Consider the following 14995-nt stretch of genomic DNA (forward strand, 5'->3'; position numbering starts at 1 on the left):
TAATAAATGGTGGTGCACTTGTCCATAGCTGAGCCCATTTTTTCTGTTACCTTGTTTTTGATCCAGCACTCTGTTAATGCTTAGTAGTTTCAAATCACCAGTGAAAATGTGGGGATAACTGAATCGTAGCACGTCAGGGAGGTCATTAATAAAAATACAGAACATCAGAGGGACCAGCAAGAAGCTTTGCGGTAACCCTAGATGTAACTCCACTAGTTACATCTAGGGTTTCTGAGCTAACATTGTCTACTCATACAAAGTGTTTTCTTTCAAATGTATACTGCAGTTTTATTTTTCGCTCGATTCATCAATGTTTTTCTTCGCTTTATTAGGTTGGTCATCTCATTGGTGACCTATTGTGGGAGATTCATTCGGTGCCTCGTCTTCTTCGTGCTTTTGCTTTCAAAGATTTCGAACCACCAGTTGTACCACCGTTCAACGAGGAAATCTACATTGCTGAAGCAGTATGCTGAAAAACCTTTAAGTTGAAACTCCACCTCTGTATAGTTTCAACCGGTTCTTCGTTACGAGAATATACTAAAATCTCCTTGTATGGAAATGGTTACTTTAAATTCAAGCATTAGTTTTGGCCATCATTAGTCAGCCCGTCTACCTCCTTCCAATCATTGCCGATTTCCAGATGTAGCTTGAGATCTCAAAACAGCAGCTCTTTTCGTGTGGTACTTTTGCGTTCTATTTTTTAATGCCTTCTTTTGAGAGCCAGTCTCTCCTGCGTTGCTTCCTCGTAAGTATGTTCTCCATGCTTACAAAGAGCAGTCTTTCATAATTTTTCAATTTGCTAAGAGACAGTATCAGGCTTTAATGAGTTTTGGCTTTCTCTTGATACGGTTTTATCTGCATTTCAAATTTGTTGCATTCGACGGCTATGAACGACAATATTTTCTTGATCTCATTCATGTCATGCTCTTTTCTTTCTCGGGGTACTTTTGGAGGTGCTTTCCTGAAACCCTCTTACCCGTATTCCCTCAGGAGAATTCGGCTGAGGATTAGTTTGATGTGATGTGCAGGGTGATGCTGGAGTTGTGGATTGTGCAGCTGCTCTCTTTGCAAAAGTGTCACTTAACTAAGATTTTAAGTTTTTTTTTAATTCTTTGGGCTGCTCAACTTTTCCAATCAGGCTGCGCAGGTTCAATCAGTCTATCTCTTTGGTTTCGTAAAAAGCATATTGGTTGCACAGAAGCGGTGCATAGTTTCCCAGCCCTTCTATATCTACATGAGTACCCCTACTGAGCTCAGTGCAAGCTTTCGTGAGATGAAAGCTGACACCGCAACTGAAACATTGAAAGTCTTCTTCATCTGCAAGAATCTCTGAAGAGCAGGTCTTGCAGCTCCTGTGTCCTTCAATAACTGCTTTTCGAAGTAGAGAAGAAGTAATTGTCAATTTAAACTTAAATTGATTAAAAAAGGAACGTTTTCGAACATTGCGTTCATCGTCAGGTTTCAAAATTAAATGAAATCATTTACAAAGTATATAAACTTGTCTTTGACTCTAATTCTGAGAAATGAGTCAAAATAACATCGAATTTTTGAAACTATTTACAGTTAAAATCACATTTGCAACATTTTATTTACACTTATTACACTAAAATCAATTGAATTTTTATTCCGGAGTTTTTGAAAATCCCGGGTATATTGCTCTCTATTCCTGAAAAGGGATTTTTACTTTCATTCCTATCTATCTGTTTTTATTTTTTTATTTTTTACTTTTTGTGGTTGACAAAATTTCGAATTAACATGTACCAGAATAATTTTTGAATTTCGAAAGTCAAATTCTTTGCATTTGAACTAATACATCAATGTCAATTCCCGCCCCCGGTACTCATCGCGCGTATTTAATTGCGGTTTCAGCTATTTGACGTAGGTCGCTTCTATTGTAGTTAGTTTTTCAACCACGCAACATGTATCAAGAATCTCCCATTCAATATTATGCGCTGTACCACAACATTCAACGAGGTGTTGTTCCACTGGGGAATCCTTCTTTTGATTCTCCGAAATTCTAGTGGTAACATGTCGGCTGGTTTGGCCAACATAGATGGAACTGCATCCATTACATGTAACTTTATATACCACATGGGATTTCAGATTCTTATCAAAAGATGGTTTCAGGGTCGGCAAGCAAGTTCTTAGCTTTCTTGTTGTGAAAATGATCTGATTATCACACAATTTTTTTAGTCTACCTGCAAAATTTTCAGAAATATTTCCTCTGTATTGTACAAAAAAACCTCGGTTTAGGTTCCTTATTGTTAAGACTGTTAACTTTTTTGAGATGTTGTTCATTTTGGGGGGTTTTGCTGTCACCTTTTTCCTCGTGACTATTTTATCCAACGTCTCGTTAACAATACTGGAGGACCACTCAGTTGGATATTGATCTTCAATCCAGATCTTTTGATTTTTCTTGAGAGCTACATCAAAAGATTACCAATCACTGGTCGCATTAAAAATTGGACTAATAGGACACAGGTAGGATGGAGTTCCGAAAAAATCGTCGATTCCTGAGGAGAGAAGGTTGGAAGTTGCTGATTCGGCTTCTGCATTCTTCCGGAAATTTCTGTGCCGCCGATTTGAGAGACTTTTCTTCTGGCAGATTCTGGAAGGAAATCCTTCATGTTGTAAAACAACGAAAAATGATTGCAGCTGGATCGAGAATAGTTGGTTTTATGAGTTGATAATACTTGGGTTTAAGCGCCTCCGAAATTTCTTTCTTATATGCTATGTCTCTAACCACGTCCACAGCTGGTAACCCAGCTCGTTTCAAGTGCTGTTAGATATTGGGGGTATTGTTCGTTTGACAATGAAGAATTGATCGTATACGATGGGAGACAACCTTCTGAGTTTCAGCCAACTGTTCGGCGCTATGGAGTGTGTAATATTTGTTAAAGTGGGTGGGGCTCAGAGAATTGTTGATGGCGTCGTGTCAGATAAAAATTGCTCGATCGGTACCACTTTGCTGATTTTCTTGAAGATTGACTTCTCGTCTATTGGGGTCTTTTGAGACCAGGTAGGATGGAGTTCCGAAAAAATCGTCGATTCCTGAGGCAATTTTTTTGCTGTCCGTTTGGGAGTCGAGAGCTGCAGACAAAGGCTTGCTCCAAAAATGATCATTCGGGTCCACCACGGATGCCCTCATCTCATTTAATCTAAAAAGACACTTTTCATAAGGTTTCAAAAAAATTAGGCTAATTGAACTGAAAACCTATTACGATGATGAACAGACCTAAACTAGAAGCACGTTCTCGATCTCATTTGTTATTTCAGACGCATATAAACTTCAGCCATATAAAAAATAGCCCCGGCAATTACTGTATTTATGGGGGTATTTCAAATGGAGAACACCAACGTTTTGTGTTAAATGGACGATAAAACAATTATTATGTGAAAAATCTCATGCGATGATAGTTTAGTCCTATATAACGGGCCTGTGGGGATGCGTTGGGATTTCGCCGCGATAGCCGGCCCGTTGTATCTGGTGGACTACATCCCACAGGGCGTAAGAGGCATGGCCATGGACGGCGTTTCGCATATTTTTTTCTTCCTTATATCTCGTTTGATTTAGTCAGCATGGATGCTTGTGACTACATCATGGATTAAATAGTCAAAATTTCAACGTTTAGCGAGGATTAGGATTGAGAATGAATGCAATTGTCGCCCAGTTGAAACAAAATTGAGTATCGTCCATTTATCGGCCACCATATTTATAGCACAAGGAGGCTGTAATGGGAAAACCCCTAAATAGGTCAGCGCGAAAGTTTTTTGGAAACACGCGTGCGCTTGTTGATTGTACTGCGATTGAAATTTGAGCACAAATAAGCAGATAAAATTTTAAAAACGAGTATTTAAAAACGTTTATTTAAAAAAAACGGATAGGAAAGGTCATATCCCTTCAGTAGGAGGTGTCAGGTCTTTCAAAAGGTGGAATTGTTTCAGATGATTGTTGTCGACAACACGGAGGCGCTTCGCGACTGGCTGGTCGATGAGTTAGAGCCAGTTTGTGATGCTGATCCAGTTGTCTTGGCAAAGTATATCCTTGCTTTGGTGAAACGCGACAAAGAAGAGGATGCTTTACGAACAAAATGCTTAACTTCCTTAGATGTATTTTTAGCAAAGGAGACGCCTGCTTTTGTTGACAAGCTCATTCATACCCTAATTACACAGTCGTACGTTCAAGGTTAGTTTCGAATGCTGTATTCTCCATTAAGTGCGCAATTGTAACAAAGTGTGGATTTTTAAACAATCAACTGTCTTGTAATTAATAGCCGCCTGCCAATAGAGGGTTTTTGCTGTGCATCCCTTACCTATATTCTTGGTTTGTTTTCTCTTATGTTCTTTTTGTTAATTTTAGTATTGTTGATATTTTATGATGTTTAATTGCTCTCAAACAATGTTTGTAGCAATTATATTAGTCCTGTCGGTCTTATTTTTTAATGCGATTTTTTGCTGGACCGATTTTTCGTCTGACGCTTGACTTTTCGTCCTCAAAAACGGGATAAACAGGTAGCGCCCAGCGGGAATTAAGTGCTCCTAGAGCCCCTCAGCGCTGTTTCATCTTATACTTATAGTGTGAAGCCCCCCGTGGCTACTGACGAACAAATCGCTATAAACACGCAATTTTATACTACTTTTCACAATTTTTTTCAAACTTTTTGAAAATTTGTGTGTTGAATTTTTTCAGCCCTAGGTGTCAACAAACCTCCTCTACGGTTTTATAATAGGGAACTGCATTGTTTTTAGTGGTAGTGGAATGGTTTAACATTTTAACATCACGAAATTTAGCTTTTTTGACAAAAAGTGCAATTTTTTTTCAATTTTTTCGACATTTATTTTTCATTATTCACGTCTTTCCAGACGGAGGGACCAGAAGACGTGCTTAGGGGTTTGATAATAAGTTACTGAAAAAATTTTGTATGCCTTGGAGTAGCTTTCAATTTTTTAAAACGTCAAATTCTAGCAATTTTTTTTGATAAAACTTGCAATTTTTTTGAAAATGTTCGTCCGTTTTTAGGTTTCTCCAGCCTCAAGAGCCGTGGAACCTCCTCTAGGGTTTGACAATATTTTACTGTATAGTTTTTAAATATCATGGAATCTTTTTCAAGATTTCAACACCACAAATTTTAGCAATTTTTTTTTACAAAACTTGCAATTTGTTTCAAATTTTTTGACATTTATTTTCATTATTCAGGTTTTTCAGCCTAACAGAAAATCTCCATTAGGGTTTGTTATTAAATTACTGGAAAATGTTTCTCGGCCATGGATTAGTTTTCAACTTTTATTATCACAAACTCTAACAGTTTTTCAACTTGTAATTTTTTAAGTTTTCTGAATCCTTTTGAATTTTTTATCATTTTTTCCGGCACCAGTGTTTTTTGAAATTTTATGTCCTTTTCTATGTTAGTTCAGCCCCAAGTCCCAATGAACCTTCTCTAGGGTTTGAAATTAGGTTACTGTTTTATTTCATGGTGTAATGGAATGTCTTGTAAGAATTTAACATCACGAATTTAGCATTTTTTGACAATTTTTGCCATTTATTCAATTCTTTGACATTTATAGTCGTCATTCAGGTTCTTTTAGCCTCAAGGGTCATAAGACCTCTGTAGGGTTTTTTGATGAATTACTGGACATTTTTTTTGGTCATGGACTAATTTTCAACTGTTTAATATCACAAGTTTTAGCAATTTTTTTTATATAACTTGTATTTTTTGAGTTTTTTCGAATTTTTTGTCATTTTTCAGGTTTCTCTAGATTCAAGAGCCACATAAATTCCTATAGAGTTTGATAACATGTTACTGCATAGTTTATAGATGTAATGGATTTTTCAAGATTTTGTTATCACGAATTTCAGCAATTTTTTAAAATAATTGCAATTTTTTCATGTTTTTGATTTTTTTCCGGCAGCAGGTGCCCTGGGATCTCCTCCAAGGTTTGATAATATGCTGGTGCATAGTTTCTAGAGTTATCAATAGGGTTATCTATAGGGTTATATGGTGAATAGTTTCTAGGGTTATCAATAATTTTATTGACTCCAGTGTTAGTAATTTTTGGATAAAATTTAATAATTTTTTTTCAAATTTTGGGAAAATTTTTGTTACAAATCTATGGATCTTTATGAGCCAGTGGAACTATTTAAAGCTTGAAATAGGGTTACTGGATAGTCTCTTGTGACAAAGAAATAGTTTTGAAGTTTTTAATATCTTGATTTTTAGCAAGATTTTGTTAAAAGTTACAATTGTTTTCAAGTTTTTTTGAATATTTTTGTCCTTTTCGAGTTTAGCGATCATTACTGGCCAATGAAGCTTTTCAAATCTTGCAGATGGGTTACTTGACATAACTCCAGAGATAAAAAGTAGTTTTGAACTGTTTCACTGCAAAATCTGGAAGCATTTCTTTTAAATTTTGCAATATTTTGAAAATTTTTAAATATCAGTTACTAACAAGGCTAGAAAACTGTAAGTTGCAGAGTCGAATCAAGTTAAAGCTAGCCTCTCTAAACGGTGGCAACCCACTGACAAAGCCAACCGCTGGCTGGTCGTTTGAGAGCATCTCGCTCGACGTTAGTCGGTTCTGTTCTATTATTGTTTTCAACTAGTTACAAGTTAAATGGTTTGCTTTTCAATTTAAACTGTTATTGCACAATTAATTTAATAATGAAGAGAATCTTGACGATAAGTGTGGTAACTTCATGCAAATTATTAGTGACGCTGTTACGGCACATACTCGCAAAAAAACTTGAGGGGAAGCTTCCACAAAGTGGATAACGCACTAAATGAAGAACAATATGAATAAAAATCAGGCACTTATACAAGGGCTTTGGCAAAACTACGAGTCTTCATGACGAAAGATGCTTTACAACAGCGCTTTGAAACAGTGACAGAATTCAGGCATGTGAAAAAAGACTATTTTGACAGTACTTTAAATAAGTCCTTTGTTTACAAGAGTTCTAAATAACCTTTGCGGTCTACAAAAACAGTAAACACAAATACTCTTGATTGTTCAAATCAATCAATTACAGATGAACTAGAAATAGCTAATGCTTTTAATGACAAATTCACATGCAATTGGACTCCCTGTTAATCTTCTATTCCAAGATGATTGCATTACAAAAGTATCTGAATGTGATCACACAATATTTTCGTATCTAGTGACCTTGTCCGAATTAGAACGTTTCGTTTGGAAATTATAAAAGCACAAGCTCACTGGCGTAGATGGAATATCTTTGGAGTTTTTAAACTGTTGCTTCCCTGCTATCTGTCACATTTTAGAGCTTCATAATGAATCTCAAATTTAGGAGTTTTTCTCTAAACGAGCTGTACTTAATCGTGTATGTTCTTTTGCTGATTAATATGAACTTTTGTATCCCATGCAGTTCGGGTTTTGTTCGAGCCATTCAACATGTCACCCTGCCTCAAATAACAGAGATGCGTCACAATAGTGAATATCAACACTCATCGGTTTTGTTGGACTTTCAAAAAGGTTCTGTTACTGAAAATCACGAACGACTGTTAATGATACTAGATCTTTATGGCGTTCGGGGGATTGCACACGAATAGCTTAAATCTTATATAAATACTAGATACTAGTGGGTTCAAATAAATAGTTGTTCCGGTGTTGGGTTAGTACTATGTGAGTTCATCAGTGCTCAATTCTAGGACCACTGTTGTTCATAATATTCATAAATGATTTTGCACGGTTTTCGTCACACTTTGCATCTTTTTATTTTGCAGGTGAAACGAAGTGCTTGTTTTTAACCGGGAAAGATGAAAGTTTTGTATAATGATTTCGCTAATATTGTAAATTGGATGAAAACAATCGGGCTCGAGTTGGGGACTAGAGATTGGATTACCGTACCATGATATAGTATTGGACAAAAAGGCAAGACAGTGTTAATTATCTGAGTAAAACCATTGATCAAGAGCTAACTTTTGTACATCATGTACAGAATGTAGTGACAGTATCAAAACATATCTCTGTTTCATCAAAGTTGCGTCAAATGGTATCAAGAAAGTTCCTTTTTCGGTATTACAGGGCTTATATAAAATTTATTGTTCGATATATTCTTGTTTTAGCTGCACATGAAAAACTAAATTATTACCTATTTTCGATGTACAAATTAAAAGTTGTTGATTTTTTCTCAAATCAAAAGTAGCTCATACTGGTGACTTATGGCTCATAGGTGAACTTTTCAAGTTTTTTACACAAGCAATCGCGAACCGTTGCCCAACTCTCAGTCTGGATTCTTTTTATTGCTAAAGAACCGGAATCTATGGGTACAAGAAAGGTGAGTTTGGGTCTTTGAGGTACCTCATGTAAAATCTACAAAAGTAAAACACGGAGTGCGGTTTCTGTTGGTCATAACTATTAAATTGCCTTCTAGGCATGAACCTAATAGACATGAGCCTAAATAGTCGACGCCAAATGTGACTAGCCCCGAAGCAAATTATGAATTTAGTTAAAATTTCCAATTCAATTGCATTGTTTTTTTCAACTGTTTTCTAATTTACCGAAGTCAAGATTCTGAAACACTTTTACTTGGGCGATGAAAGCTGTTTTCACCTAAGGAGGGTCCCCTTTGATACGAGATTTTAATGGTTTTTTAATGTTTTTCACTCATCAGTGTAGCCTCAATTATAGAAATAAATTTTCTCTTGAATTGGTCAGAAAAAGTCAGAAACAGAATTAGCACGTCATTGAAAGTTTAGTTTCTGATTAAGCAATTTGTCGGGTGTCCCTTCATAACTATGTCTATCATTCATTTTCCTCTGATTGTTCGGGACTGAAAAAGAAAAGACTATGGACAAAGTATCTGTTAATGGAGTTGTGTCAAACTGGAACAAGTTAAAGAACGGTGTTCCTAAGGAAACAGTTATTTGGTCATTTTTTTCAAAAAATAATTTAATGACTTTAGACGGCTTATGGGCAAGACTGCAAAGACTTTGTGGTATGCGGATTGTAGATGATTTCATGATGTTTTGTAGTCACAGACGCCCCTATTTAGCTTAAATTTTTGCAAGGATTTTTTAATGGGCTAATTTTAATGACAGGAAATCGACTTTATCGCATTTCTAACGTAAAACGTGAAGGGCTTTACTGGTCTGAGTCAGCAATTGCGAATTCCACCTAAGAAAGCAGACTTCGCAAATATTTGAGTTTGAATGTTTTCTAACGTAAGTGAAAAAACAGCGAAGAATGTCTTTTGGTATCAAAGCAATTCGAATTGTGTGGCATAGATTCCCGACAACTTTGTTATTAATGCTTTTAAAAAACGGCTCTCATGTTATTTGGATTGCTGTATTACTTTTCTAAAGCCACTAAAGAACTTTGATTGTTTGGTTTTTGTATTGTGTAATCTGTGGCCTGTATAGTTTTTCCTGTTGTTTGCTGTCTCCAATGGACTCACAATCAGTTTGTTTCGATATTTTTCGTTTAAAATTTGTTTCGATTTTGGCTTTTGCTTACTTGGCGAATTAGTTTCTGTATCCATTTTTTCCTGATTTTTCAGTGTTAGTTCTTTTTTAATGTATTTTTTCCTTTAATAAAATTGATGTCTTTTTCAGAGATCTGAGCTATGCATTACAAGTTTGATAAGGTTTTCGGTTTTTTTTAAAAAATAGATCAAGGTCTTTAGTCGTTGTGTGATAAAAGTTCTTAATGTACATTTGAGAACAACTTGCAGTTCTTAATGTACATTTGAGTACATTCAAGATCTATCGTCAGTTTTCTACTGTTTCCTTTTTTTGTTGTTCCATGAATGTTTTCTGAACCCTTTTTCACTTCTTTTCTCGTCTGCCTACCTTAAGGCTGTTACAGAGTAGAACCGTTGTTGTCAATTTTCAATGGAAAACAGGTGATTTGTTTTACTTGCTACTGTTCTTCAGAAACTGTTGTTGAGCAAAAGTTGTTTACTTTCAATGCTGATCGGGATCTTGGAAATCAGTTGCGACTGTTTTCGGGCAATCTGCGGGGTATGTTTTGATATACAAGGCTCTGTAATATTACTAGACATATATTCATAAGAAAACAAAAAAAAAAACTGAATTGAAAAAGCGATAACTTGAGAACACACGGTGAGCAGCTTTGTTTATTCTGGATTTCTCGGTGTTGCAGTGTTTTAATTGTAACATGTAAAGTGTTTTTATCTTGAATTCTGCAGATTTAAAAAGTGTAGGAAGATTTTCGCTAGTTGGTTTTGTACGTGGTTGTTTCCGTCTCTTTCATATTTCCAATTAGTCAGTAGTTGATAGTTGCTTCGATTTTCCATTGGAACCAAATGTGAACTTTGTGCTTACCCTTTTCATTCTCTAGAGAATATAATTTTCATTATTAAGCAGTGCATTCAACACGTAAAGATCCAAGTTCTGCTTTCATGCAGCTATTCATTAATCTTTTGTATTTAGAAGAGTATGATCCTACTGAATGGTCGGGTTCGATAAACAAAGAGCCAGAAAAAGAACCATCGCCTCCCGGAACTCACGAGGAAAATGACGAGAAACCAGAAACGTCAGCCGATCCTGAGAATCTGGATGTTCCAGACGGTAGGGAAGATCACAAAGAGTCGCCCGAGGGTGACAAGAAACCGGAATCCAAAAAACGAGAGCGGAGTTTATCAACCATTAGCAGCGCAAGTGAACATGAAAAGCGCTCGAAGAGCCGCTCAAAATCGAATTCAAAAGATCGTACATCGTCCAAAGCTCCGAAAATCAAGAAACGCCCGGCTGGTAGAAGACAAGTTGTGGATGATCGACCTAAAAGAAAGAAACCACGCGATGAAAAGGGAAAACTCATAAAGCGGAAGCGGAAAGATAAACTTAAAAAGTGTCCTGATTATGAAGAGAAAGGATTCTGCAAGAAAGGTGATTCTTGTCCATTTGATCACGGATCTGACCCGTTCAAGGTCGACAAACTGCCCACTGATTCGTTCATTTCTCCTATGTTTCCTCCACCTTTTGGTGCTTTCCCCCCTCCCCCAGCAATGCCTTTTCCATTCCCGCCACCAGGGTTACTCAACGTTCCTCCGCCTCCTCCGGGACTAGAGATGTTTGCCAAAGCCCTACCATTTTTATCCGCACCTCAAAACGGAACGGCTCTACAGCAGCCGGAAGCAATCAGACCTCCGAAACGCCAAGCGAACGAAAACATAATCTCTCTTACCCAAAGTCAACCCAGAAATACTGGAAACAATAATCACAATAGTTTTAAAAGACCCAAGTACGTTCCGTGGAACAAAGGCAAAGGTACCCCAGATAATACCACCTTAGAAATTCGCAGAATACCTCTGGAAATGAACACAGAAGAAAAACTTCGAGAGCATTTCGCAAAATTCGGTGAAGTCGAGAACGTGACCGTCGGAATCGCAGGCGACCAGCAAGCATCGATTATCAAGTTTACAACCCACGCAGCTGCTAGAAGTGCATGTTCGGCGCCGGAACCGGTGTTCAATAACAGATTTATTGCATTGTTTTGGTATGCGGGGAGTACTCCGGTACAAAGTGAAAACCAGACGCCTGTTAACTCAACTGGTACTGCTGAAGCCACTGCAGCTACAAATGGAACTGCGGAACAGTCGCAAAATCCACCACCGGTATTTTATTAGTATCTTTGGACTTGTGAACTTGGTTGAATGTGAAGTGGTGCTTGAAGAGAATTTTTAAAGCGAATCATTGAATCTTAAGTTTAATTGAGCGAACAATTTAATTCTCCAAAAATTGTAGTAGATATGACTGCTTGTTATTTTCCCCTAAATTTTGTTTGCTAAATTTACATTTTTTGTTTACTCTATTACGAAATTGCGTTGGAAGATGAGAGATAATTAGAGAGAACAATTTAAATCTCAAAAATTTGTAGCAGATTTTTTGCCTGCATGTTTTCCCAATTTTTGTTTGCTCAATTACAGTTTTTGTTTACTGTGTTACGAAATTGCGAACATGTATTTCGCTTTTAGGCTTTCCCGAAGAAGCCTGCTGCAACACGCGCGCAGAGACTGGCATTAGCCAGGTCTCATATGCTGGGTGGGCACAATACCCAAGCGCAAATAGAAGCAGAGGAGGCGCGGAAACAACAGAAAATTGACTCATCTCTCAAACAGATTCAAGGTCAGTCAATCAGTGCTCAGCAATCAACGATTGAATCGGATTATTGTTGTCTAGTGGTGTACTAATCGATGTTTAATTGCTCTCAAACGAAGTTTGTAGCGATTATTAATTGCTCTCAAAGTTTGTAGCAATTATATTAGTCCTGATGGTCTTTTTATGCGATTTTTCGCTTCACCGATTTTTCGTCTGACCCATTTTACCTTTCGTCCTCAAAAACGGGATAAACAGGTAGCGCCCGGCGGACATTAAGTGCTCTTAGGGCCTTTCAGCTCACTAGTCTCCAAGTATGCGATTCACAGAAACTGATTTGAAGACTTATACTTATGGCGTGAAGGACGGTTCTTAGACCCCCTCCCCCACATCAGCCCCCCTCACTTCACCACCCCCCCATCCCCGCCCCTGCACATCGTTCAGGCCGTAAGGGCGCGTCAGCAAACACGTCGTTCAGGCCGTAAGGGCCCGTCAGTAAGCCCCCCATTAACACTTCCATTGTCCACCCTCCTCCACCTGTCGATTTGAACCCCCGCTCTCAGCTAGTCTTGGCAACCCTTCCCCCCATTGCTTGACCACCCCCCCCCCCATCGCTTATGCCCCCCCCGGGATGCTAGCTTCTTCGGGATGCTAGCATCCCGAAGCACCAGCTGGCTACTATCAAAGCCAACCGCTCGCCAGTTGTTTGAGAGCAATTCTCCCGACGTTAGTGGGTTATGTTTTTTTAGCTGTCGTCAAAACTTGTATGACATGCAAAAATAAATTTGTCATGGAAAGTACCTAAGGAACTATTTGAAAATTTGGTAGCATTATGATTGCAAAATTTCGGCGCTCTATAGTAAGTACGAAAACAACTTGACCTGTAACGTGAATATAATGGTCACCCATGAGGGGAGATCATCATATTACGAAAGTATCAAATGGAATGCAAATGGCTGTTTAATCTGGGCATCTGATCACGGTTTGTCTGTTACTATTTTTTCAAACACCATTTTGGCAAAGTACAGTTAATATACAGCTAATTTTGAAATAAAATATTCGAGGAGATTGTGGGAACTAGAGGTGAAAAATTTTATTAAGCAAGAAATTTTGTGTGGAATTTGTGCATTACAAATCTAGGTGTTTTCTGATAAATGGGTTGTTATTAATTGCTCTCTAACGAAATCTGAATCAATTTTTGTAAACGTGCGTTTATTGTGTAAAAGTTTTGCTTGACCGTTTTTTGAATTTGAGGGACTATTACGCCCTTGACTCTATGCGTTCTAGTGCTTCCACTAGTTATTTCAGAGCAATTCTTACGATGTCAATCGGCTACGTTTAACGTTTGACCGTTTTGATGCGGTTATGTTTTATTTTTTTTTCTATTTCAGTTCTTATGTTCAAATGGTTTGATTACCAAGAATATTTTTTAAGTGCTCTCAAACAAAAGTTTTAGCAATCATTTGTCTGTAATTTTCAAGGTGATTTTTTGCTAATGATTTCTCTACGGAACCTTTAAACTTTTTGTCCTCAAAGACAGGATAAACAGGTCAAGCCCGGAGGGCATTTAGTAGCTGAGCAGCTCCCTTCGAGCCTCACACCATGAAATTTTTGAGGAGAAAATTTCATGATGTGAAGTGCGCTTCTTATTCTCAAAATTTTGATCCATCTCCCCTCAGTCACCCGCTCTCGCTCAGGCACCCCCAACACTCCACCGGTCCGCCTGACTATTTGGACCCCCTTCTCATCCAAACCTCCCCCATCGTGTGACCGTCCGACGTTACTTGGTTATATTTTTAGGTAATAATGAACTCCCGTTTTTGGGTTTTAAAATGAATAACAGATTTTGTTTGTTTTCGTCCTATCTCATTTCATTGTTTTCTTCTACAGCGTGGTGACATTTTATCTTCCTACTTTCAATTCAATCCAGCCAAAACCTTTTTGTTTAATAGCAGCCGTCAACCTCTCGAAGGCGCTCTCCTTATTTGGATTGTTTTGATCTCAATGAGAAGTCAAATAGGGTGGTAGTTATAATTATGCTGAAGTAGTAAACGGAGCAAAAGGCGAGAAAGTGTGCAATTTTTCAAATTACTTTTAAAATAGATTTAGAATTTTCAGTTCTTGAAGGATTTTTTTTAACGTGCGACAATTTGATTTTTGCCTGATTTTCTTTACTTATGTTTTTGAAAGGTCATACGTGTGCTCTATTAATGCATAGTTGTATTTGTTTATGCATAGTTGTAATTCATCAAAGGGCAGTTGATTGTATACATTACTAAATGTTTCAAAAATTATCTGATTTTTGAGTTTTATCTTTTTGTTGTCTTTTTTCGTAGTCTCAATGATAACCTGTCTCAATGGAACCTATATCAGGTGTAGTGGATGCTGTATAATGGATTCGGTTGATAGCTCAATGTTCTAACTATTGCGTCACAGCATGTTATCAAAAAGCATCAGTGATTTTTTGGTCTAGCAAAGTTTTTTAGTTTTTTGTTGCTTTATCACCTAGTCTAATTAATAAAAGTTCCGATCGTTTGATTACAGCGCAGAATTGAATGAAATTAATTGTATGTGTTCATAGTTTGTGTTTTTCAATTCTTCGAGAATAATTGTGTTCAAAAACTATTAGCATTTTTTTTAATTGAGTGAATTAATTTTTTTAAATTAATTAATGTTGTCTTATCACTATATATCTTCAACGACAAGTCTGTTTGGTTGATAATGTGGATTGTATTAGTGGGATCAATTGTTTTTTTGCTAATGCTTTCTTTGACTTTGATTTGAATCGATTTTTGAAAAAACGACCAAGTTTTGAGTTTTGGCCCCAGTTTATTTTTTCATCTAGTCTATTAGCCTAGTCTTATTAATGACAAATATCAGCGGTTGCTAATGAGGCTTAAAGGATTCCGAAAAATGACTATAGG

The 14995-nt window shown here is 37.1% G+C and overlaps 1 protein-coding gene across 1 annotated transcript in view; it reads left to right on the forward strand.

Moving 5' to 3' along the window:
- The first annotated feature begins 3945 nt into the window (after positions 1 to 3945).
- LOC142348805 (RNA-binding protein 26-like) overlaps positions 3946 to 14995 on the forward strand; it is a 41015-nt gene continuing 29965 nt past the window's right edge. The window contains exons 1-3 of the mRNA XM_075400317.1: positions 3946 to 4186; positions 10407 to 11590; positions 11951 to 12101. Of these exons, the coding sequence (XP_075256432.1) occupies positions 3946 to 4186; positions 10407 to 11590; positions 11951 to 12101 (1576 nt within the window). The remainder of the gene's footprint in view (positions 4187 to 10406; positions 11591 to 11950; positions 12102 to 14995) is intronic.

This window comes from Convolutriloba macropyga, chromosome 10 (genome assembly GCF_964194025.1).
Source record: "Convolutriloba macropyga chromosome 10, txConMacr16.3, whole genome shotgun sequence".
NCBI lineage: Eukaryota > Metazoa > Xenacoelomorpha > Acoela > Convolutidae > Convolutriloba > Convolutriloba macropyga.